The 26,862-nt window shown below is 35.0% G+C and overlaps 1 protein-coding gene across 2 annotated transcripts; it reads left to right on the top strand.

Annotated features, from left to right (window-relative positions):
• The first annotated feature begins 1,903 nt into the window (after positions 1–1,903).
• LOC146567602 (NACHT, LRR and PYD domains-containing protein 12-like) lies at positions 1,904–26,860 on the top strand. Of its 2 annotated transcripts, XM_085287528.1 has the most exons (10): positions 1,904–1,964; positions 4,012–4,165; positions 5,502–5,587; positions 8,111–9,887; positions 10,461–10,634; positions 11,993–12,160; positions 12,748–12,921; positions 14,902–15,072; positions 24,450–24,522; positions 24,943–26,860. In XM_085287528.1, the coding sequence occupies exons 1-10, from the start codon at positions 1,943–1,945 to the stop codon at positions 25,033–25,035; spliced, it is 2,892 nt and encodes a 963-aa protein (XP_085143654.1). In that variant the 5' UTR covers positions 1,904–1,942; the 3' UTR covers positions 25,036–26,860. The 2 variants fall into 2 exon arrangements, with proteins under 2 accessions (XP_085143654.1, XP_085143653.1); XM_085287527.1 differs by lacking the exons at positions 24,450–24,522; positions 24,943–26,860 and having other exon boundaries at positions 14,902–15,076.
• The last annotated feature ends 2 nt before the right edge of the window (positions 26,861–26,862 follow it).

The raw sequence follows: 26,862 nt of genomic DNA, 5'->3' as shown, positions 1-26,862 counted from the left end.
TGTTGACTGTTTTTGTCACAATCAATCTAACAAAGAAAAACTCACAACTCTAGGTCCAAGGGACCATGCCAACTCAGTTCTGACCTCCTGATTAGATCTCTCACTCTTTAAGGACAACGTGGTACATTTCAACAAACCCCAGTGGAGCTGGCCTGTGGTCCACACTCTTGACAAACAAGAAAGTCTGAGAAAAATGTTCTCAGTTTTCTCAGTTTCTGATATTTAATTAAAATTGACCAATTATTGAAACCTCCATAAAAACTGGCTAACCAGTTCATATATGGTACTGGCTTTATACTTTGCTAGCTTCAAAATGTTACAACAACAAAGGTTATTTTAAATACACTCTTAACACTGTTTAAGGGGCGATCGTGGCTCAAGAGTTGGGAGTTTGCCTTGTAATCGGAAGGTTGCCGGTTCGAGCCCCAGCTTGGACAGTCTCGGTCGTTGTGTCCTTGGGCAAGACACTTCACCCGTTGCCTACTGGTGGTGGTCAGAGGGCCCGGTGGCGCCAGTGTCCGGCAGCCTCGCCTCTGTCAGTGCGCCCCAGGGTGGCTGTGGCTACAATGTAGCTTGCCATCACCAGTGTGTGAATGGGTGGATGACTGGATATGTAAAGCGCTTTGGGGTCCTTAGGGACTAGTAAAGCGCTATATAAATACAGGCCATTTAAGATGAATTAATTTTCTGCAACCCGCAACTGCAACCCCCCCTGGCTGCTGAGTGAGCCCTCATCTTGGACTCTCCTCAGCTCTTTCTGGGACAGTGGCGCGGCTGCCCCTCTGTGGGTCTTCCTTGGTCTCTTGTGTTCTGGGGGCCTCTGGATGTCTGGAGTCTTGATCTCCTTCATACCTGCTTCATGCCCTGGAGGACGGGGCTGTGGCCCCCCCACACCCTCTAGCAGATCATTACATGAAGGAACCTTGCATCCATGCTCACAGGTGTACACACGGGTGATCACACACACAAACTACACCCTTTTTGGCTCCTACCTCAAAGCACACTGTGTTCTGTTGATCTTATGTGCTGCACAATAATGTTTAAAATTTAGTATTTACTGTTATATTCCCATAGATCATCGTGATGTTGTTTATTATGGTCCTCTTTTTTTCTTCTTTTGGTTGTTTTCTCTTTTTTCTTTCTCAACAGGTGATCCAGGTGATTAAAAGATGTATTTTTGTCTGCTTATTTAGTTGGTTTTTGTTTTTTTGCCCTTTATCCCCTGTCCCTCTTTCCCACTGTTTTTCTTTCCCTCTTTCTTTCTCCCCTTCTTTTCCCCAGTCAAGTCTGTCCCGTATTTAGCAAGTGAAAATAAAAAAAAAAAAACAATAAAAGGTGAATCAAATGGACCATTACGGCAAGGCTGGGATGGTCCATTTGATAAAGTAAATCCGTTGGGCATCTTTCTTCGCCTTTAGACAATAATTCTGATGGCAAAAGAACCAAACGGGCAGGCAAAAAAAAAAAAAAAAAAGCTGAATTCATTTTTTAAATAAATTAATGAAGGATATGATAGAAAAATAGTGACTGTAAAATGCATTTTATATATTATTAAGTAGATTCTGAAAAAAGTATAAGTCTCTTGCTAAGGGAGTGCCTGAGGAAATATTTGTTTTTGTGTTGTTGGACGTCAGAAGAGGATACAGGCGTAGTTTAATGTTCACTCACAGCAAACACACCCCCACAGAGAGAGAAAGAGAAAGGATAAACTGACGCAGGTAAGCAACCACAGTAGGATCCTGACTATTGTTACTATTATTAATAGTAGTATAGGAGTACTGCTACTACTACTAGTAATTAGTGGTACTAGTATTGATTTTTCTCCCAAATGTGTTTTTAATTTTGCTTGTTGGACTATCTACCCACTCAGTAAAGGTGCACTTTCACTTTATGTTGTCAGCACATCTAATCAGCCTTCATTTGGGTCCACAGCCAGTAATTCATGACAACTCTACTAAAATACAGTAAGTATTTGTACTTCTTTACTTCCCATTATTATGACAACATTTGCTAACATCCCGTCTCTAAATAAGACCTAAATTACAATAATTAAAAAACATAAAAAGTGAACTGCACTAATGTTCAGACTATGTTTAAATGCTTTGCAGTCAGTTTAGCTCTTTGTGGGCTCTTAAAAATAAGATTCAATAAAAGTGCGTACAGAGACAGAGAGACAGAGAGAGAGAGACAGAGAGAGAGAGAGGCCGTCTGATCTGTTGTAAATGGGAAGGGAAAACTGGCAGATATGGGCCCCTATGGCCCATATCTGCATGGCTGAGCTCTGCTAAATAACACTCACTGTATGGACTAATAACATCCAAAGCGGGTGCACAAACTGAGCGAGTGTGTGTTATCTGCTTTATGCTCTGTGCTGTGTGGAAATGGTTCAACAGGTATAAAATATATACACAGTGTGCTGACTGTAAGACAAATTGTTGATTCTTTTCCACACATAGGAAGAACATTTAGGATTGTGGTCGAACTGGTTTTCTCCACTAGATCATTAAAACAATAATCATGCTTGACAAGTGACACAGACCATGCAAATGTTCTTTAACAGTAAGATTTTAATTTCAGGCCTGTTGATATGTTTGGACCTACAAACAAAAGACTGTTAAACAAACAGCTCCTTAGAACTACTGTCACGGCCACTTTTATCCTTCAACATACTGTGAACTCGCACGAGCTTTCTAGTAATTTCTTTAAATTATTGCCTGGAATAGTTTTCAACTTCCAAGCTCTTCTTTTCAGTTTGTCTTCCCTTTTCTCCCTTGTCCATCAAAGTGATCTCACTCTGCTTCAGTAATGTTGAGGTCTGGGCTCTGGAAAGGTCAGTCCATGGCATCATGAAGCCTGCAGTGGCTGGTCCGTGACCCTAGATCAGACTCAATTTGAAAAAAGAGTGAAAACAAAAGATCTGATCCTGTCTGACTGTTTGTGTTGGGACCTTGTGGTGACAGGGATTTGCTACAGCATCACTTTCAGATACTCTTCATCTTCTGTAGTTTCCTTTTTTTGTCCTCCATTTGTGCAGTTTCCACGTTTCTTTTCAAGGGTACACTGGACACTATGTTAAGATATGCAAAATTCAGGTTTAAGATTTAGGTTCAGTTAATAAAATTGGAATAATTTAAGTTTTTGTGATAGTGTGGCAGGCTGCCAGTAACAAAGTCCCCCAGATACACTTTAAAAAAGTGGTTCTTTGCTAAGTCTGGTTTATCCTTCTGCTTTTTAACCAATTCAAATTAAATGTCTTAACCTTGTTTTTCAATTAGCAAAAAACTGTCATGCGATGTGAAATTGGACAAAGAAGTTGATGAGAGTGAAAAAATGATTTTTAGGACACTCAGACTAAACATTGCTGGCATAATGTTCGCTTAACCAGCTGTTATTTTTCAGCTGGGTTGTTGTCCGGGTTGTAGTATTTGCAACACCATAAACATACATGTTTATGCACATTTTTGTGTATTAGAGCCCCGACTTCACTTCAGAAGATAAAGATTGAGGTGAGGAGGAAGAGGATGACAATTTGTTGGTCAGTATATCAGTATACTGTCAGTCGTCTCTTTTTTGTCCCATGTTTTCTTGTCTTTGGTAAAGGGAGCCCGTTCTCAGATGATACAACATCGGTATGATTCATATCTTGAGTCTGAAGGTTTTCCTCTATGGTCTGAACACCTACAGGTTTCTTCTTCTCTGACTTTGGCATAGTACCTGCATGGCCGGTCTCTAGGTACATTCATAAAATGTGATTGAAGTAATGATACTGCCCATCTCAGCCAATGTATTCAACACGGCAGGTTAACATAGCAGCATCCACAAACTAGTGCCTGCTCCTGAAAACTGTCTTCAGATTTACCAGATGAATTAAGTTTCTCTCTATTCCCTGTGTATCATGACGATCTGGTTTTAGTTTACATGACAATTCTGAAATTGGCTCAGTGGAGAAATCTGACCGTAACTTAATAACCTCTGCTAATGTGAACTCACTGTTTCTGGTTTACCTCTCAGACTCACTTTCAGAAGTTCACAAGATGAACATTTGTGTTGAGGAAGAAAAGAGTGGAGCAGAGTCTGCAGGATCCAGCTGTCCTTCTATGAGAAGTGACAGCTCCAAAGTTGATCATTTAAACTTCAGGGATGAACCTGGACCCTCAGACACAACGTAAGACTCAGTTTCTACTAAGATTTTCTCATCCTCCCTCAGTGTGTAACCACGAGTCCATTTAAATTTGACCTTTATGTGAACAGTACACCCTATTAGTCCAGTTCTTACTGAGGTCATTTTTATTTTCAAATTAAAACGGTTTTAGCACAAGATTATAATATATTTTATGTTAAATGTAAATGTTTATGTCAGCAACATCACTACATAAACAAGTGTGAGTAAAATAAATGATCCTCACATACAAAATACTGAGTGAAAGACAAAGGAAGCATTAAGAGGACTAATGCTGCTAGTATACAACGAAGCAACTCCCCACAACTTTGTTTCCAAACATATAAAATATTCACAGTCAGCTTAATCAAATGAAATTCAGCTGTTAGTTGAAGTATATCGTCTTCCCTACTGCTTTTTACGCTAGTGAAAGACGATGCAAACTCTGTGTTTGTGTGTGTACGTGCGAGCACGTGATTACCTGTGTATTTATGTGAGTGCACGTGAGTGAGTGTGCGTGTGGGTATGTGAGTGTAACAGTTAAAACACTGTGTGTGTGTGTGTGTGTGTGTGTGTGTGTGTGTGTGTGTGTGTGTGTGTGTGTGTGTGTGTGTGTATGTGACTTCCTGCCGGTCATAAAAGTAATCTCCCCTCATGGAAGCTAAACCAAATTCCTCTACAAAAAAAGTTAACAGATTACAAGCACTGAGATCCCCACTCTGCATCCACTGGGCCATTGGCCTCTTGTTGTCTTACTTTTACAGATAAGCATGTGGAGAGTCTCCTGCAAACCTACTTCTAAGTTATGACAATTATGAGCTTTTATTAAAGGCACAAGCATCAGCAATCCCCAACTGTAGCTTCCTGTCTCCTTTTATGACAGCAGACCCCCAGTGTCCATAAATTCCTTTCCCTCTACACAATTACACACTCTCAGGTCTACAACTAAGCCAAACTAAAACACACAGACAAATCCTTCCCTATTCCTCTGATCTGCTGGACCCTCTCATCTAAGAAAATTTAACACATTCTATTATAATAATTATTTTCTTGCACTCACAATCACTACACCTGGCTGATGTTGTAGTTGTTGAAAACTGGACACAGATCAGTGTTAAGTAAGACAGGCTGACAGGGAAAGCACTTTATTACTGTTGATGAAATCAAAAGCAAACATCACATTGATGATTCAAGCTCTAGTTTTCTTCATCTTAAAAAGTATTTCCCTTTTCTCGTTCCTCTTTTGGCCATCACACCGTCTGCACAGTGTTGTCAAATTTTGATCCATTTTTTAAACTGATAAACAACAATTGACTTTAACAATTAAAAAATGTGTTCACAGAGAGAGGAAGGCGATCTCAGAGGATCCAGTGTCTACCAGCCATGGACCAGAAAAATCCAGGACTGAAGCACAACTGCAGATATCCAGTAAGAGCAGCTGTCTATAAAGTAGGATTAAGCATCCGCTTATTCATGGACTCATTTCTGAGAAAAACTGTTACAGTCAGAGTTATGTAATACATCCTCGGTACTTAATATGGCATAGGGGAGGGGCCGAGGGAAGTGAACTGAGTTTTCCAGGTGGAACTGTCGATCTTTAATAAGTGTTATTGTGTAATAAAGACACACAGGCTTTTATTGGCAAGTTGATTGAAAATAATTAAAAACAAACTGGAGCTGCAGAAAAAGAGTTAAACCAGTATTCTACTACCAAATATTATAATAATATATCATAATAAAAAGGTAATATTGGCTGATTTTTTAACATGTTTAGATAGTATTACTATATTATAAGGCGTGAATTAATCCTACATTGCTCAGGGATTAGATATTTAAAATAAACAGGACACCAGAATAAAATGTCATCCAACTCCCACTTTCCCAGTTTGTGGTTTGCACAACACCAGGATCCTGCCCCACCCCCGTCACTGACTGACTTCTAACAATCCAAGGAGTGAAAGCACGTGCAGTGAATAGCACCAAGCTGCCCACTTACATACTGAAAAATTAAAAGTTTTGACAGAGTGTGATGTTCTTTGACCATCAGTTTTACAGATACAGACTGCCCTAATAAAAAAAAATGCAGGATTACAATTTGTGTAACAGTTTGGCACACACTGGAATACTTGTGTCTATCTTTAGAAAGAAAGCACTACAAAATTCATTGATGGTGGATAGCTGTATTCTGAGTACGGCACATCTCTAATCCCCTCTCCTAAACTGAAGTGCTTAATTTTTGGATGAATTAGCCACATTATATAAGGATTATCTGAAAGTATAACTAACCATAACCACCAGTTCTCTCTTCATATGTACAATAATAAATCTGAGTTTTACTGAGTTTTTCTCAACAGAGAGGTTCTATTCTGCTTTCTCTGTCAGCTGTCATATGACTTGATGAAAGTGCTTAGATAAGGACTTCATTTCCCATAAACATTTGCAATATTTTTTATCAGCGACATTTCAGTCCACATTGCATAACAGTTGTTGGTGGTAATGCACAATTTCATTGTTTGGCAACTGCCAACAAAGTAACAAGAATAAGACACTTTGCAGGCCAAACATTACAGTTAATAGAAAAGATGATCTGATAAAGGTTCACAGTGAGCTCAGACATGTGAAATAATAAAATGGAGACAAAAGAACATTGTGTATCAGAGACAAACATCATAAATCATCCTAAACAAGAGCCACAGACTTTGACCAACAGCCCACAGTAGGTTTTTCTGTAATTACGCTTCCCTAATTTTCACACGAATTGCTCAGCAGATTCACTTGCTGAACAAAAACAGAAAAAACAAACAAAACAAAAACAAAACAAAAATAAAGACAAAACACACTTCTGCCAAGAAAAGCTGAGCATGTTCTAGAAAGCAGGTTTAGTAAAACTTTAAGTTTGTTCCTGCTTGAAGAAGGAAGCTCTGGTTTTCTGTTCCACATTTCCTCATTCAGACAGTCAATATTAAAGCTTACATCAAAACACAAATTTGAACGAGTTTATGTCTTTACAAACACATACGAACAGTAGAATCCCAGTTAGATTTTAAATATGTTTTATATTTAACAAAACCACTTTTTATATCAACCTGCCATCAATGTAAAGGCAGAGACAAGATCTATAGACTGCATCTCTGTAATTTTGTGACCAACAAGGCAAAAGTTAGATTTATAATTGCTGCATTCAATCATTTACTATACATTACAATTGTGATCCCAGTTTGAATACAACTATGGCATCAGAGCTCCGGTGACGATAGCTTTTTTCATTATCCATGAAATTCATAGTGAGCATGCTCTGAACATTTTGTTGTCATTTAACATGTTAAAACATGAAACATATACATTACTGGGATTAATTTAGCAGGCCAACATTAGAATAATAACAAATAGAATAACTTAATAATTTCTCTGACAAAACAGCTGATCAGAGTTGGTTCATTGACCTCAGAGTTTATTGTTGGACTCGTTTAGTTAAACATGCTTTTGGGAACAGGTCACTGCACAGCTGACATCAAGCTGCAGCCAGAGTAGTAATCATAATAATCAGCAGTAATTATCATCATTAGCTATAACACACAGACTATTTCAAAATTTGTCATATGGTGTAAAAACTTTGCTAATTACTACTGATGAAAATCAGACTGTTTCTGCTCCTTCACAATAAAGGTTTTCACACATGGAAGCTTTTACTGTCAAATGGAAATGCTGTGTTGTTGTAAGCTGACTAGCAGACGTTGTTATTTCTTATTAAATTGTTCTCCACATAAACACAGGAACACATCTCGAGGGTCTGAGAGAAAAAAAAACTTATCTAATGTGTTCTTAAAAATGTCTAAAAAAAATCAAAAAATCTCAAAAATTCTTATTGCAAACCATTTAAATAATGTTATGGTTAGATGTAATAAAAGTATAACTGTTTTCTTTTTTGTTATATTTGCTCTTTTTTAACAGCAGATGTTGGTCTGCAGGAGATTTTAAATGAACATAAAATACATCTAAAGAGACAATATGAACGTGTGACTGAAGGATTTGGTGAATCAACAAGTGGAACCCTCCTCAACAGGATCTACACTGAGCTTTACATCACAGACAAACAGAGTGAAGAGGTTCATACTCAACATGAAGTGAGGCAGCTGGAGACAACTTCACAAACAGATACCGTCCATGCCCCAACAATCAAGTGTCACAAACTCTTTGAAGTTTTACCTCACCTGAAGAGACCCATCAGAGTGGTTCTGATGAACGGAATTGCTGGCATTGGAAAAACCTTCTCAGTGCAGAAATTTATTGTAGACTGGTCAGAGGGCTTGGAAAACCAAGACATCAACATAGTGATTCTGCTTTCATTCAGGGAGTTGAATCTCGTTAAAGATGAGCGGTACAGTCTTCTGGAGCTGCTCCATGTTTTCTATCCAACATTACAGAAAGTCACCACAGAGAAACTGACTCTTTGTAAACTTTTGTTCATCTTTGATGGCCTGGATGAAAGTCGACTTTCACTGGAGTTCACTAACCGGAAGATTGTTTCTGACATTACTCAGACATCATCAGTCAATGAGTTAGTAACAAACCTCATAGAAGGGAATCTGCTTCCCTCGGCTCTCATCTGGATAACTACCCGACCTGCAGCAGCCAATCAGATACCTCCTAAATGTGTTGACAGGGTAACAGAAGTGCAAGGCTACACTGATGCTCAGAAGGAGGAGTACTTCAGGATGAGGTTTAGTGAGAAAGAGCTGTCCAGAGTTATCTCCCACATTAAGAAATCCAAAAACCTCAATGTCATGTGTAAAATCCCAGTCTTCTGCTGGATCACTGCCACAATCCTTGAGTACATATTGAATACAGACCAAAGAAGAGAGCTACCAAAGACCCTGACTGACATGTACTCGTACTTCCTACTGGTTCAGACAAAAAGAAATAAACACAAGTGCCAAAAAGAACATGAAACGAGTCCACAGGAGCTGACGGATGCTGACAGGGAAGTTCTTCTGAAGCTGGGGAAGCTGGTGTTTGAAAATCTGAAAAAAAGAAACATCATATTCTACCAAGAAGACCTGGAAAAGTGTGGTCTGGATGTCACAGAGGCCTCAGTTAATTCAGGGGTTTTTACTGAAATCTTTAAAAGACAGTGTGGGATTTTCCAAAAACCAGTCTACTCCTTTGTTCATCTGAGCATTCAGGAGTTTCTGGCTGCTGTTTACACATTTCACTGTTACACCAACAGGAAAACAGAGGTACTAAAAGAAGTCCTGGGGGAAGAATATAACGAGACATCTCTGGACATTTTTCTGAGCAAAGTCATGGAAAAGTCCCTCCAATGTAAAAATGGCACTCTGAACTTGTTTGTTCGCTTCCTGCATGGCCTCACACTAGAGTCCAACCAAAGACTCTTAGTAGGTCTACTGAGTCAGACAGAGAACAACCCAGAAGTTATCCAGAAAATCATCAACAACCTAAAAGAGATGAGACGTTCTCAAATTTCTCCTGACAGAAGCATCAATATCTTTCATTGTCTGATTGAGATGAATGACAGCTCAGTGTTTCAGGAGATCCAAGAATTCGTGAAATCAGAGACAAAACTCTGTGAGATCCACTGCTCAGCTCTGGCCTACATGCTGCAGATGTCGGAGGAGGTTCTGGATGAGTTGGACCTGCAGAAGTTCAACACATCAGATGAAGAACGACACAGACTGATCCCAGCTGTGAGCAACTGCAGAAAGGCTCTGTGAGTCCTGTTGTGATCATTAACACAATTAATCAGATTAGATCAGTAGTTCCCAGGGTGGCTGTGGCTACAATGTAGCTTGCCATCACCAGTGTGTGAATGTGTGTGTGTGAATGGGTGGATGACTGGATGTGTAAAGCGCTATACAAATACAGGCCATTTACCATTTACAGGTGAATCTTTCCATTAAACTGACTTTATTCAAAATCTTCTGGAGCCAAATTAAAAACAGGAAACAGTCCAAATGTTTCTCTTCTTTAGTTTATAATCTAAAACATTGTTATAGAAAAGGTGAATGAGGCAGGTTCTATAAAACACTTTGAGTAGAAAAACTTTTACTCAAGTAGATTAGCAAGGTCCTATATAAGAATGAATCCATTTACCATTGACGAGCATCAGATTTCACCGACAAAATGTGGACATGATCATGGTTTAAATGTAACACAATTTTGTTTTCATCTGTATATTACATATGAAATCCCTTTGTTTTGTCTTCCTATTCACTAAGTCTGTGTTTACAATGCAAAATTCCTGCTTTTATAATAACATATTTGATGTTTTCTCTTGTCACAGACTAAAAGCTTGTCATCTCTCAGAGACTCACTGTGAAGTTGTGGCCTCAGCTCTCAAATCCGACAACTCCAATCTGGTGGAGTTGGACATGACTGGAAACAAGTTGCAGGATTCAGGACTAAATATTTTGTCTGCTGGACTGTCGAGTCCAGACTGTCGACTAGAGACTCTGAGGTGAGTTTGCTGACTGGAGCTGTTGTTGTTTAATCAAAGATCTAAGTTTTACACTCTTGGTTAATAAAGGTTCACAATTTGTATGAACAAAAATATATAGAAGTGTTATTGATTTCAGAAATGTTTGCTTTTCCAAATGGCTGAATGATAATTTTTACTTTTAGCTCCAAACAGACGTGACAGACTTGAGCAAAGTTAAGTTAAAAGCTGACAGAAGTCAGGTTATGGTAGAGAGATATTTTTACAGTTGTTCAGCCTCCACAGGTCAAACTCAGTCAGTCAGAGAAGATGAGGTGATTGGTGATGAGGCGTTAGGGTCTGTGTGGGGTGTCAGTCACTCTGATAAATAGCAGATAAAAACAGGCTACAGAGATTTTGACAACCCACACAGCTGCTTTGGTGATGTATGTGTTAAAGAAAACAGCAGCCTGACACAGTCCGGAACATAACAGCAAAGCAGGATTCTGAATGTATGTGAGGATTTTTTAAAAACAGCTGGAGAAGAGAGAGGCTTCTTAAAAAGACTATAAGAAGAGGGAAGCTGAGAGTTTTTTTTTAAAGTTTCTGTTCCTCTAAAAATGATCCTGTTTTAACTCATTTTGAGTATTACAGCACCAAATATCGCTTATGTTGTTGTAAAGCAACATAACAACACAAGAAGTCATAAAAAAACAGAATATCTGCATTGACAGCAGACTGAAAGCTGCCTTTACCAGCCCAATATAACCTCACTAACCAGGCAGACAGACTACCATGGTTTGTGAAGTAGTGCCTGCCTAGAGTCTAAGAGTATAGTTCTAAATCATCTGTTCTGTAGATAGAGAATATTTTCAGCACTAAATCTTTAAAGAAAAACTACTGACCAGTTTGAGTGTAAAGAACATTTTATAAAGAGTTGTCAGTCACATTCTTCAGCAGACCATTTCAGGCTCTCATGAACTCAGACGTTGAGCTCAGGTAATGTCACTTCAGTTCACTTCAGGTTTAGAGCTTCAGTCTAGTGTAGAGATTAGGACTGAAACCGTAATAGTGTTCATGTAAAAAATACTAATGAAAAAAGATCAACTGACCACTGTTTCTATTTTAAGAATAAAGGAAACACATTCAGATAACTCTGTCATGTTGGTACTTTGACTTCTGCTCAGCAGACAGATAAAGTCACGTGGTCAGATCCAGCTGTTTCAATATTTATTTAGTGTCCACCATTCTTTAACAGTTTTGTACTTTGAAGACTGATATAATAATGCTTTTAGAATGATGTAATAATGATTTTAGAATCCATGATAAAACTTCTGGGCGTTAATCTTGAAGAGAACCTCACTGATGACTGATGTCTGCATTTTTCATTCTTTATTCAGGTTGGAGAGCTGTTGGTTGTCAGATATCAGCTCTCTGGCTTCAGCTCTGAATTCCAACCCCTCTCATCTGAAATATCTAAACCTGAGCTACAACAACTTGGAGAATTCAGGAGTGAGGCATCTTTGTGGTTTTCTGAAGAATCCCCACTGTCTATTGGAGACTCTGAGGTTAGACACCAAATTTTAACTGTGCTTAGATCCTAATCCCGGATAGTATAGTATTTATAGTCTAAGTATAGTATAGTGTCGATTAACAAACATCTTGGGAACATAGTTTGTACCAGGAATTTTGGCACATTTACAAACTGACACTGCTGAACAGTGACAGTAAACTAGATGAAGCAAAGATGACGAGTTATTTGTGTCAGAAAGCACAAAGAGCCACTGCAGAGCTAAAATTGTACTTTACACCTTCACTGGGGTTTGTAGTGCTTTCATTTCAGTGTTGGAGTTTGTGATCAGTGCCTAATTTAACACATTTAGTTATTTTAATGAAGGTATTTGCCACACACAGTTACAGTGATCTAAGAATGTTTTCACCAGTGAGGAATGACTGACCAGCAGTTTCAGAGGTAGACCTGCATGACATCTAGAAAAAGCAAAGCAAAAAACCCCCAGGAGAGCTAGTGCCAACTGCTCACCAGGACTATCCTAGCTCAGTGCTGACCTTCTTCAGCTCCTGACATATTATGACACTGGATGCTTTCAAGCACAGACTCTTAGTAATAAACACTTTTTAAAAATTCCTTATGCAGATTGCAGCGCTGCAGTTTGTCAGAGATCAGCTGTGATCATCTGCTTCCAGCCCTTCAGTGCAACCCCTCCCATTTGAAACATCTGGACCTGAGCACGAACAACCTTCAGGATTCAGGAGTGGAGCAGCTGTGTGTTTATCTGAAGACTTCAGATTGCAGACTGGAGACTCTCAGGTCAGACACCATGTTTTAGTTGTACTTACATATATATGATGTGAAAGCTGGCATTAACCTACACATACATACTGACATTAACCTAATTAACACTTTAACTGTGGCAGAACAATGGTTCACATTTCAAACATTAAAACTGTGTTACTCATCTTAAGACAAACAGCCCTCATCTGGGTTCCACCCTGATTAATGAAAGAAATCTCCGTCCGTGGATCGGGTTTCCTTCGAGACATGGGCAGCGATAAGCAGAGTTCATCCTTTAACATAAACAAAATTAAAATATTCTCATGCATGATCAATGGTTAATCACGGTACCAGCTGGAGTACCGGGAGCAGTTTGGAAAAACAAGAAGACGCGGAGACTGTTCTAGGTGTCATTCCAAACTGACTCAAAGGTTTATTCTCTGTGCAACAGTTTTATAGGCAGACAAGTTTCAGTTCAGACCCTGCCCACTGGGTGGGGTGGCGTCCTGACAGTTAAATTCCTTTGTTCAGCAAGGGCAATAAAAAAAACACTCACAAAAACAATAAATCTTTACCGAGATCTCCTACATCCTGAGTTCTGACACAAAAACCAGATGGTCTTCACATAAACATTTTCTGCATGGTAAAGAGTGATTTGTTGGTGTTTTTCCTCCAACCTTAGTATACACCATAAATCTTGAGTTAACAAGGCAAGAGAAAATAACAGTTAGCATAAAGAGCTTTGTTAAGTTACAGAATCTTCAGTCTAATATTATCATACAGGTCCATTAAACACTAGACATTTAGAATCCTTTAGTGATATAAGTTTGCACATGGTAGAATACTGCATGTAGTTATTTGCATCTAGGAAATGTTTAACCATATATACCCAGAGGCACATAATCAATTGTGTGTGTTCTTTAGCAGGCTGCAAGCTTGAGGTACACTGAGGAATGCACTATCCCAGTTTAAGTGCCTTGTTTACATATAGATGAACTGTTGGATTTTCCAGGCCAGCAGGCCAAAGGAAATGCCCGTGGGGTTACAAGAAGAGGAGATGAAGTTTTAAAACAAAGGACATTGCAGAAACAGGGTCCTTTGTATAATATCACTATAAAACAATATCCTGTAAATGCTAACCGTAGTGCTAAAATTCACAACAATTAACATTATTGCTATCAACTCTTGGTATACAACACATTGATTAATCATTTACAGTTAACTCGTTTTCATGGTACAAAGGTCATGACACACAGGAATCTGTGGAACAGAAACAGTTTGTGGCAGGAATCATTGCACAATTACAAATTGTACTGCTGAATGGCATGCTGGGTAATGCTAGCTATACAGGTCTGTCAATAGTGGCCAAAGAGTCCGTTGCTACAAAAGGTTTTTCAATCAGACTTGTTTTTCTCTTATTTCTGGTCATGCTGCTGCTTGTGTGTTGAAAGACAAAGACAAAGTTTAGGTGGGGTTCAGGGAGATTTGAGTTTAAAAAAAGTATTATTAATTGATTTAAATAACAAGGGATAATATACAATATTACTATAAATGTTGCCATTTGATGCATTATATCAGAGTTTATTGGCAGGTTACATCAAAAAAATAACACATAAAAAAATTGCCAGCTTTTAAAATGTGTCTGGTATAAAAGTGTCCTCAAATATATACATTTCTTTCAAACTAAATCTTTAAAACTGAAGCAATGTAAATACTTTTTTCACAATTTTGATCTAAAAATTAGGATTTTTGTCAGAATTTCATACCCCCACTCTCCAAGACCCTATTTTTTTCTTTTTTCTTCAGTGAACAAACAGCATGTCATCAGTCAGATTATTGAGAGCTCTTTTTTTCACTTGTACCTTTTGTCTGAACCTCCATCCTGTTGGCTCAAACTGTTTGGATTTTACATTTTTTAAACTTGAACATTTCAAATCTTCTGAACAAATTATCAAACCTTAAATGATTTTACCACAGATTTCGCCTCATAAACTTACATCTTCTATCTTCATTCAGGTTATGGGGCTGCAAGTTGTCAGAGACCAGCTGTGATTATCTGTTCAAAGCTCTTCAGTCCAACACCCATTTGAGAGAGCGTGACCTGACCTTGAACAACCTGCAGGAATCACATGTGAAACAGCTGTCTGAGCTTGTGGACAGCCCACATCACACACTGGAGGTTCTCAAGTGAGTAGAGGCTTGGACTCAGTCCAGGCTGCTTTCCCAGTATAACACAGTGTGAAATCAGTGATCCAGTGTTTCTTGTACATCTGCAGTCTTCTTAACTCAGTGAGGCTGTAAGAAGAGAACAGTGGCAGGCTTCAATATTCGACAGAAAGACAACAGACATCCAATCAAATGACACAGAAGTTTGTGATCATGTGTTTGAGTTGATGTGACGATAACTAATGTTCACATCTACAGAGAATAAATGGATTTGTAAGGGTGTCAGCTGGAAACAAGCTTTATTTCCTGTAGACATGAACACAGAAACATCAAATCACACAGGTGTATTAAATATTTTACAGAATATTTTATTTATTTTTAGAGGAAGAAATTGTCAAGAAACAAAACATTCTACAAAGAAAACAACCAACTCGCCTATCATGGAAATCCAAAATGATGCAGGAAAATTAGTCAAGAACACACGCACAGAGATATGTTGGAAGCAGGAAGCAGGCAGGATTTGTCAGTCTTGACAGGTCCCAGTTTATAGCCAGACCCATTTAATCTCGAACCAGTGGTCAGCCTTCACCTGTAAATTACATTAAACTGCTTACTAAATGAACACCACTGCTCCAGGTGTGGAGAAGTAAATGCAGTACACAAAATTATGACCTGGGTCATAACCTCCAGGAATCAAGATTGCATATGTCTTACTGTCAGTGCTTTCATTGACATTTGTTCAGTAGTAGCCTCCATGTATATTAGTAAGCTGATATTTTAGCAACAGGTAAGAAGTTCAACAATACACAGCAACCTTTGGTCTTAGTGAAACAAGAGAAAATCCATTTATTGGCAGGAGGCACATTGCTTCATCAGCTGACTGGTCTGTTCATTCTAATTCCGTTGTTTTCATTCAAATTCTATTCATTTCATTCTAATTCCGTTCTTTTCATTGAAATGCTGTTGTTTTCATTCTAATGCTGTTGTTTTCATTCTAATTCTACTCTTTTTTATTAAAATTCTATTGTTTATTTTAGAATTCTGTTGCTTTCATTCAAACTCTGTTCTATACGTTCTAATTCCGTTGTTTTCATTCAAATTCCGTTGTTTGTTTTCAAATTCCGTTGTTTTCGTTCAAATTCTGTTGTTTTCATGCAAATTCTTTTGTTTTTGATCAAATTCTGTTCTTTTCATTCAAATTCCATTATTTGTTCTAAAATTCTGTTGTTTTCATTCAAATTCCGTCGTTTTCATTTTAATTCAGTTGTTTTCTTTCTAATTCTGTTGTTTTCATACAAATTCTTTGGTTTTGATCAAATTCTGTTGTTTTCATTCAAATTCTGTTTTTTTCATTCAAATTTCATTGTTTTCATTCAAATTCTATTCTTGTCATTCTATTTCCATTGTTTTGATTCAAATTCTGTTCTGTTCATTCTAATTCCATTGTTTTGATTCAAATTCTGGTCTGTTCATTCTAATTCCGTTCATTTCATTGAAATTTCATTGTTTTCATTCAAATGCTGTTGCTTTCATGCAAATTCCATCGTTTTCATTCAAATCCCATTGTTTTCATTCAAATTCCATTGTTTGTTCTCAAATTCCGTCATTTTCATTCAAATTCCATTGTTTGTTCTCAAATTCCGTCATTTTCATTCAAATTCCGTCATTTTCATTCAAATTCCGTCGTTTTCATTTTAATTCCATTGTTTTCATTCTAATTCTGTTGTTTGTTTTAAACTTCCATTGTTTTCATTCAAATTCCGTTGTTTTTGATCAAATTCCATTGTTTGTTCTCAAATTCTGTCGTTTTCATTCAAATTCCATTTTTTGTTCTCAAATTCTGTCGTTTTCATTCAAATTCCATTTTTTGTTCTCAAATTCTGTTGTTTTCATTCAAATTCCATCGTTTTCATTTTAATTCCGTTGTTTTCTTTCTAATTCTGTTGTTTGTTTTAAACTTCCATTGTTTTCATTCAAATTCCATTGTTTTTGATCAAGTTCTGTTGTTTTCATTCAAATTCTGTTGTTTTCTTTCATATTCCATTGTTTTCATTCAAATTCCATTGTTTGTTCTCAAACTCTGTTGTTTTAATTCAAATTCCGTCATTTTCATTTTAATTCAGTTGTTTTCATTCAAATTCTGTTCTTTGCATTCTAATTACATTGTTTTGATTCAAATTCTGGTCTGTTCATTCTAATTCCATTGTTTTGATTCAAATTCTATTTATTTCATTCTAATTCTGTTATTTTCATTGAAATTCTATTCATTTCTTTCTAATTCCATTCTTTTCATTGAAATTCCGTCGTTTTCATTTTAATTCCGTTGTTTTCTTTCTAATTCTGTTGTTTGTTTTAAACTTCCATTGTTTTCATTCAAATTCCATTGTTTTTGATCAAGTTCTGTTGTTTTCATTCAAATTCTGTTGTTTTCATTCATATTCCATTGTTTTCATTCAAATTCCATTGTTTGTTCTCAAACTCTGTTGTTTTAATTCAAATTCCGTCATTTTCATTTTAATTCAGTTGTTTTCATTCAAATTCTGTTCTTTGCATTCTAATTCCATTGTTTTGATTCAAATTCTGGTCTGTTCATTCTAATTCCGTTGTTTTCTTTCAAATTCTATTCATTTCATTCTAATTCCGTTCTTTTCATTGAAATTTCGTTTTTTTTCATTCAAATGCTGTTGTTTTCATGCAAATTCTTTTGTTTTTGATCAAATTCTGTTCTTTTCATTGAAATTCCATCGTTTTCATTCAAATTCCATTATTTTCATTCAAATTCCATTGTTTGTTCTCAAATTCTGTTGTTTTCATTCAAATTCCGTCGTTTTCATTTTAATTCAGTTGTTTTCTTTCTAATTCTGTTGTTTTCATACAAATTCTTTGGTTTTGATCAAATTCTGTTGTTTTCATTCAAATTCTGTTGTTTTCATTCAAATTCCATTGTTTTCATTCAAATTCTATTCTTGTCATTCTAATTCCATTGTTTGTTCTCAAATTCTGTTGTTTTCATTCAAATTCCGTCGTTTTCATTCAAATGCCGTCGTTTTCATTTTAATTCCATTGTTTTCATTCTAATTCTGTTGTTTGTTTTAAACTTCCATTGTTTTCATTCAAATTCCGTTGTTTTTGATCAAATTCCATTGTTTGTTCTCAAATTCTGTTGTTTTCATTCAAATTCTGTTCTGTTCATTCAAATTCCATTTTTTGTTCTCAAATTCTGTTGTTTTCATTCAAATTCCGTCGTTTTCATTTTAATTCCGTTGTTTTCTTTCTAATTCTGTTGTTTGTTTTAAACTTCCATTGTTTTCATTCAAATTCCGTTGTTTTTGATCAAGTTCTGTTGTTTTCATTCAAATTCTGTTGTTTTCATTCATATTCCATTGTTTTCATTCAAATTCAATTGTTTGTTCTCAAACTCTGTCGTTTTCATTCAAATTCCGTCGCTTTTCATTCAAATTCCATTTTTTGTTCTCAAATTCTGTTGTTTTCATTTTAATTCCGTCGTTTTCATTTTAATTCCGTTGTTTTCTTTCTAATTCTGTTGTTTGTTTTAAACTTCCATTGTTTTCATTCAAATTCCATTGTTTTTGATCAAGTTCTGTTGTTTTCATTCAAATTCTGTTGTTTTCATTCATATTCCATTGTTTTCATTCAAATTCCATTGTTTGTTCTCAAACTCTGTTGTTTTAATTCAAATTCCGTCATTTTCATTTTAATTCAGTTGTTTTCATTCAAATTCTGTTCTTTGCATTCTAATTCCATTGTTTTCATTCAAATTCTATTCTTGTCATTCTATTTCCATTGTTTTCATTCAAATTCTGGTCTGTTCATTCTAATTCCGTTCATTTAATTGAAATTCCATTGTTTTCATTCAAATGCTGTTGCTTTCATGCAAATTCTTTTGTTTTTGATCAAATTCTGTTCTTTTCATTCAAATTCCATCGTTTTCATTCAGATCCCATTGTTTTCATTCAAATTCCATTGTTTGTTCTCAAATTCTGTTGTTTTCATTCAAATTCCGTCGTTTTCATTCAAATGCCGTCGTTTTCATTTTAATTCCATTGTTTTCATTCTAATTCTGTTGTTTGTTTTAAACTTCCATTGTTTTCATTCAAATTCCGTTGTTTTTGATCAAATTCCATTGTTTGTTCTCAAATTCTGTTGTTTTCATTCAAATTCTGTTCTGTTCATTCAAATTCCATTTTTTGTTCTCAAATTCTGTTGTTTTCATTCAAATTCCGTCGTTTTCATTTTAATTCCGTTGTTTTCTTTCTAATTCTGTTGTTTGTTTTAAACTTCCATTGTTTTCATTCAAATTCCGTTGTTTTTGATCAAGTTCTGTTGTTTTCATTCAAATTCTGTTGTTTTCATTCATATTCCATTGTTTTCATTCAAATTCAATTGTTTGTTCTCAAACTCTGTCGTTTTCATTCAAATTCCGTCGCTTTTCATTCAAATTCCATTTTTTGTTCTCAAATTCTGTTGTTTTCATTTTAATTCCGTCGTTTTCATTTTAATTCCGTTGTTTTCTTTCTAATTCTGTTGTTTGTTTTAAACTTCCATTGTTTTCATTCAAATTCCATTGTTTTTGATCAAGTTCTGTTGTTTTCATTCAAATTCTGTTGTTTTCATTCATATTCCATTGTTTTCATTCAAATTCCATTGTTTGTTCTCAAACTCTGTTGTTTTAATTCAAATTCCGTCATTTTCATTTTAATTCAGTTGTTTTCATTCAAATTCTGTTCTTTGCATTCTAATTCCATTGTTTTGATTCAAATTCTGGTCTGTTCATTCTAATTCCGTTGTTTTCTTTCAAATTCTATTCATTTCATTCTAATTCCGTTCTTTTCATTGAAATTTCGTTTTTTTTCATTCAAATGCTGTTGTTTTCATGCAAATTCTTTTGTTTTTGATCAAATTCTGTTCTTTTCATTGAAATTCCATCGTTTTCATTCAAATTCCATTATTTTCATTCAAATTCCATTGTTTGTTCTCAAATTCTGTTGTTTTCATTCAAATTCCGTCGTTTTCATTTTAATTCAGTTGTTTTCTTTCTAATTCTGTTGTTTTCATACAAATTCTTTGGTTTTGATCAAATTCTGTTGTTTTCATTCAAATTCTGTTGTTTTCATTCAAATTCCATTGTTTTCATTCAAATTCTATTCTTGTCATTCTAATTCCATTGTTTTCATTCAAATTCTGGTCTGTTCATTCTAATTCGGTTCATTTAATTGAAATTCCATTGTTTTCATTCAAATGCTGTTGCTTTCATGCAAATTCTTTTGTTTTTGATCAAATTCTGTTCTTTTCATTCAAATTCCATCGTTTTCATTCAGATCCCATTGTTTTCATTCAAATTCCATTGTTTGTTCTCAAATTCTGTTGTTTTCATTCAAATTCCGTCGTTTTCATTCAAATGCCGTCGTTTTCATTTTAATTCCATTGTTTTCATTCTAATTCTGTTGTTTGTTTTAAACTTCCATTGTTTTCATTCAAATTCCGTTGTTTTTGATCAAATTCCATTGTTTGTTCTCAAATTCTGTTGTTTTCATTCAAATTCTGTTCTGTTCATTCAAATTCCATTTTTTGTTCTCAAATTCTGTTGTTTTCATTCAAATTCCGTCGTTTTCATTTTAATTCCGTTGTTTTCTTTCTAATTCTGTTGTTTGTTTTAAACTTCCATTGTTTTCATTCAAATTCCGTTGTTTTTGATCAAGTTCTGTTGTTTTCATTCAAATTCTGTTGTTTTCATTCATATTCCATTGTTTTCATTCAAATTCAATTGTTTGTTCTCAAACTCTGTCGTTTTCATTCAAATTCCGTCGCTTTTCATTCAAATTCCATTTTTTGTTCTCAAATTCTGTTGTTTTCATTTTAATTCCGTCGTTTTCATTTTAATTCCGTTGTTTTCTTTCTAATTCTGTTGTTTGTTTTAAACTTCCATTGTTTTCATTCAAATTCCATTGTTTTTGATCAAGTTCTGTTGTTTTCATTCAAATTCTGTTGTTTTCATTCATATTCCATTGTTTTCATTCAAATTCAATTGTTTGTTCTCAAACTCTGTTGTTTTAATTCAAATTCCGTCGTTTTCATTTTAATTCCGTTGTTTTCATTCAAATTCTGTTCTTTGCATTCTAATTCCATTGTTTTGATTCAAATTCTGGTCTGTTCATTCTAATTCCATTGTTTTGATTCAAATTCTATTCATTTCATTCTAATTCCGTTATTTTCATTGAAATTCTATTCATTTCTTTCTAATTCCATTCTTTTCATTGAAATTCCGTTGTTTTCATTCAAATTCTGTTCTTTTCTTTCTAATTCCATTGTTTTGATCCACATTCTGGTCTGTTCATTCTAATTCCGTTGTTTTCATTCAAATTCTATTTATTTCATTATAATTCCGTTCTTTTCATTGAAATTTCGTTTTTTTTCATTCAAATGCTGTTGTTTTCATGCAAATTCTTTTGTTTTTGATCAAATTCTGTTCTTTTCATTCAAATTCTGTCGTTTTAAATCAAATTCCATTATTTTCATTCAAATTCCATTATTTGTTCTAAAATTCTGTTGTTTTCATTCAAATTCCGTCGTTTTCATTTTAATTCAGTTGTTTTCTTTCTAATTCTGTTGTTTTCATACAAATTCTTTGGTTTTGATCAAATTCTGTTGTTTTCATTCAAATTCTGTTTTTTTCATTCAAATTCCATTGTTTTCATTCAAATTCTATTCTTGTCATTCTATTTCCATTGTTTTGATTCAAATTCTGTTCTGTTCATTCTAATTCCATTGTTTTGATTCAAATTCTGGTCTGTTCATTCTAATTCCGTTCATTTCATTGAAATTTCATTGTTTTCATTCAAATGCTGTTGCTTTCATGCAAATTCTTTTGTTTTTGATCAAATTCTGTTCTTTTCATTCAAATTCCATCGTTTTCATTCAAATCCCATTGTTTTCATTCAAATTCCATTGTTTGTTCTCAAATTCCGTCATTTTCATTCAAATTCCGTCATTTTCATTCAAATTCCGTCGTTTTCATTTTAATTCCATTGTTTTCATTCTAATTCTGTTGTTTGTTTTAAACTTCCATTGTTTTCATTCAAATTCCGTTGTTTTTGATCAAATTCCATTGTTTGTTCTCAAATTCTGTCGTTTTCATTCAAATTCCATTTTTTGTTCTCAAATTCTGTCGTTTTCATTCAAATTCCATTTTTTGTTCTCAAATTCTGTTGTTTTCATTCAAATTCCGTCGTTTTCATTTTAATTCCGTTGTTTTCTTTCTAATTCTGTTGTTTGTTTTAAACTTCCATTGTTTTCATTCAAATTCCATTGTTTTTGATCAAGTTCTGTTGTTTTCATTCAAATTCTGTTGTTTTCATTCATATTCCATTGTTTTCATTCAAATTCCATTGTTTGTTCTCAAACTCTGTTTTTTTAATTCAAATTCCGTCATTTTCATTTTAATTCAGTTGTTTTCATTCAAATTCTGTTCTTTGCATTCTAATTCCATTGTTTTGATTCAAATTCTGGTCTGTTCATTCTAATTCCATTGTTTTGATTCAAATTCTATTCATTTCATTCTAATTCTGTTATTTTCATTGAAATTCTATTCACTTCTTTCTAATTCCATTCTTTTCATTGAAATTCCGTTGTTTTCATTCAAATTCTGTTCTTTTCATTCTAATTCTATTGTTTTGATTCAAATTCTGGTCTGTTCATTCTAATTCCGTTGTTTTCTTTCAAATTCTATTCATTTCATTCTAATTCCGTTCTTTTCATTGAAATTTCGTTTTTTTTCATTCAAATGCTGTTGTTTTCATGCAAATTCTTTTGTTTTTGATCAAATTCTGTTCTTTTCATTGAAATTCCATCGTTTTCATTCAAATTCCATTATTTTCATTCAAATTCCATTGTTTGTTCTCAAATTCTGTTGTTTTCATTCAAATTCCGTCGTTTTCATTTTAATTCAGTTGTTTTCTTTCTAATTCTGTTGTTTTCATACAAATTCTTTGGTTTTGATCAAATTCTGTTGTTTTCATTCAAATTCTGTTGTTTTCATTCAAATTCCATTGTTTTCATTCAAATTCTATTCTTGTCATTCTAATTCCATTGTTTTCATTCAAATTCTGGTCTGTTCATTCTAATTCCGTTCATTTCATTGAAATTCCATTGTTTTCATTCAAATGCTGTTGCTTTCATGCAAATTCTTTTGTTTTTGATCAAATTCTGTTCTTTTCATTCAAATTCCATCGTTTTCATTCAGATCCCATTGTTTTCATTCAAATTCCATTGTTTGTTCTCAAATTCTGTTGTTTTCATTCAAATTCCGTCGTTTTCATTCAAATTCCGTCGTTTTCATTTTAATTCCATTGTTTTCATTCTAATTCTGTTGTTTGTTTTAAACTTCCATTGTTTTCATTCAAATTCCGTTGTTTTTGATCAAATTCCATTGTTTGTTCTCAAATTCTGTCGTTTTCATTCAAATTCTGTCGTTTTCATTCAAATTCCATTTTTTGTTCTCAAATTCTGTTGTTTTCATTTTAATTCCGTCGTTTTCATTTTAATTCCGTTGTTTTCTTTCTAATTCTGTTGTTTGTTTTAAACTTCCATTGTTTTCATTCAAATTCCATTGTTTTTGATCAAGTTCTGTTGTTTTCATTCAAATTCTGTTGTTTTCATTCATATTCCATTGTTTTCATTCAAATTCAATTGTTTGTTCTCAAACTCTGTTGTTTTAATTCAAATTCCGTCGTTTTCATTTTAATTCCGTTGTTTTCATTCAAATTCTGTTCTTTGCATTCTAATTCCATTGTTTTGATTCAAATTCTGGTCTGTTCATTCTAATTCCATTGTTTTGATTCAAATTCTATTCATTTCTTTCTAATTCCATTCTTTTCATTGAAATTCCGTTGTTTTCATTCAAATTCTGTTCTTTTCTTTCTAATTCCATTGTTTTGATCCACATTCTGGTCTGTTCATTCTAATTCCGTTGTTTTCATTCAAATTCTATTTATTTCATTATAATTCCGTTCTTTTCATTGAAATTTCGTTTTTTTCATTCAAATGCTGTTGTTTTCATGCAAATTCTTTTGTTTTTGATCAAATTCTGTTCTTTTCATTCAAATTCTGTCGTTTTAAATCAAATTCCATTATTTTCATTCAAATTCCATTATTTGTTCTAAAATTCTGTTGTTTTCATTCAAATTCCGTCGTTTTCATTTTAATTCAGTTGTTTTCTTTCTAATTCTGTTGTTTTCATACAAATTCTTTGGTTTTGATCAAATGCTGTTGTTTTCATGCAAATTCTTTTGTTTTAGATCAAATTCTGTTCTTTTCATTGAAATTCCATCGTTTTCATTCAAATCCCATTGTTTTTATTCTAATTCTGTTGTTTGTTTTAGTAAAGTGTTTGTGCAGCAAGGAAGAATTCAGGCCTCTCAGCGGTTAAGCTCCACTGTAGACTTGTCTGAACAAGTCAGTGCTGCCCTTAATAATATTAATAACACCCAAAAATTTGATTCTGTTCATCTTCATGTAGCGTTTTTAGTGGGAGAAACATTTCATCACTTGTTCATGTGACTTCTTCAGTCTCAGCTGACTGCAGGTTTCCCCAACCTTATAAACAGGACATTTGCACAATCACTGAAACTAGCACCACTGAACAATGGGCTACGAGGTCAGTTCCTTAATCATTAATGTAAATTCTCTCTCACTGAAAACACCACGTTCAGATGAACAGAATCAACCTTTTGGGATGTACGTACCTGGATGATTGAGCATGCACCAAGAAAGATCAATAATAGTTAATACTGGATGTGCTTTAACACTGAAAAATGATGAAGACAGTCTCTGCAAACACTCATTTATCTACTCTGCCCTTTCTTGTCTTTGCAGACGGAAGGACCCATAAACACAGTTGTTTGTCTTTGTTGTGTGTGTAGTGTGTGTGTGGTGTGTGTGCGTGTCCTGATGGTCCAGAGAGGTTGAAACACCAGCAGCTTGTGTGTAGTGATGCTGTGACAGGGCCAGGCTACAGGGAGGTGGAGTGGACAGCAGAGCTTCATCCAGCAGTGACAGAAATCAGACGTGCAGATGGCTGACAGTGCTGTAAAAATGCTCTGAGAGCTCCTCTGTTAGACACCATGTAGAATCTATCGTCATCCCTTTGTGTTCTTTCATCACAGTGTCTTTTTGCAGACACTAGGTTCAGTTTTATTTTCTTTGAAAAGTTACCTAAATACATTTTAATATCTTTTGTACAATTGATGTAATTTTAAGTTATTTATCATGGTTTTGAAATCTATCGTGTGACAATGACTTCAAGTATCCTTCTTGAAACAGTAAATTTTTTTTTCATCGACATAATCTGTATAGTGCAACTGATCAGGTAAAAAATGTTCAATAATTGAAAAAAGATAGATTTGTTTTATACTTTCTAACATAATAACTGGGATCATGTGATATAAACACTATTGTAGAGAACTGCAAACTGTCCAGAGTTTGGTGTACTATATATCTTCAGTAATTTAGATAATGAAAGTATCCAGTGGTTCAGCAGATGAAGTGCAGGAGGTAGAGGTTTTTTCATGGATGCTAAATCCATCAGTTGTGTTGTTACTGTTAGAGATGTTACACAGTCATGTGACTTCCCAGGGTGAAGACAATTGGCAGCAGTCTGAAGTTTGAAATTCCTCAGCTGATGAATAAGGCTACGTTCACACTGCAGGTCTCAATTCCAATTTTTTGATCAAATCTGATTTTTTTTTGTCTGATTGTTCACACTTCAAATACAATGTGACAGCAAACGCGCTCTAGTGTGAACAGTTCACGGCCCTCAAACCGGCCCGCGTGTGCAAAAGAAGATGTCACACACAACACGCTCTGTTTGCAGAAGTAAAAATGGCGGCTACAGAGCCAGTAGGTTGTTCAGCAGTCTATCAATTTCTGCACAGTCTCAACCGACAGAATTTTGATAAATTAATTACAGAAAGGACACTGAGAAAAAAGAGAGCCCATGCTTTAACAATGGCCTTGTTTGCAGCAGTGGCTGCTACCTCCATGCACAGGTATATATTGACACGGAGTCGGAACCAGGAGTGGTGGGACTGGTTTGTCTTCAGATATGTATCTGATTCAGTACCACATATGAAAGTGACCCAGGTCGGATTTGGAAATATCAGATTTGTGCTGTTCAAACTGTCAGACCATGATCGGATATGGGTCGCATAGGGTCAAAAAGTTGGATTTGATGCGCTTTTGCCTGCAGTGTGAGCATAGCCTTAGTTATCTGTCAATAATGAACCTTAATGTTTTATATGGATAATAAGGATCAATAAATGTGTGGATTTGACTCAAAGGAATGACTCTGACTCATGGAACGACTTCCTTCCTGCTTTTCTGTCATGTCGATCAAATTCAGACCTCTAGCTTAATTAGTCACCCACCACCACAGCTTTCCAATTAAAGCTCAACATTCCTGCTTCAGCCAGTCCACAAATTTTAATGAAGTGTTTTTTGTGTTAAACCTGGCAGTGATATAGATTCCAACAGCATCATACTCCTGTTGCATATGGGATCACCCACATCTGTACTGGGTCACGAGGTGGGGTTAAGGCAGACAAGCCTGCAAATAATTTATAAACTTTTTAAAACAGTTAAAAATGCTTTAATTTATTAGAAGGAGGATATTTCTACGATCTCTCCAGGTTTCAGATTTCACTACACCACAATATAGTGAAAAAGTTTAATACTATACACCACAAAAATATCTTAAGACCATTTATGACCAACATCTTAAAAAAACATTTATGCATG

This window comes from Mchenga conophoros, linkage group LG9 (genome assembly GCF_057382185.1).
Source record: "Mchenga conophoros isolate Kocher_MC1m ecotype Shallow Benthic linkage group LG9, M_conophoros_male_GT1.1, whole genome shotgun sequence".
NCBI lineage: Eukaryota > Metazoa > Chordata > Actinopteri > Cichliformes > Cichlidae > Mchenga > Mchenga conophoros.
This window is presented reverse-complemented; position numbering and strand designations above follow the sequence as displayed.

What these genes read in the sequence shown, in the direction of transcription:
- LOC146567602 (XM_085287528.1), top strand. Translation starts at nt 1,943, where the DNA reads ATGACAACTCTACTAAAATACA. An exon ending in AGCACAACTGCAGATATCCA is followed by an intron (nt 5,588 to 8,110) that starts GTAAGAGCAGCT and finishes CTTTTTTAACAG; the next exon opens with CAGATGTTGGTCTGCAGGAG. An exon ending in CACACACTGGAGGTTCTCAA is followed by an intron (nt 15,073 to 24,449) that starts GTGAGTAGAGGC and finishes TGTTTGTTTTAG; the next exon opens with TAAAGTGTTTGTGCAGCAAG.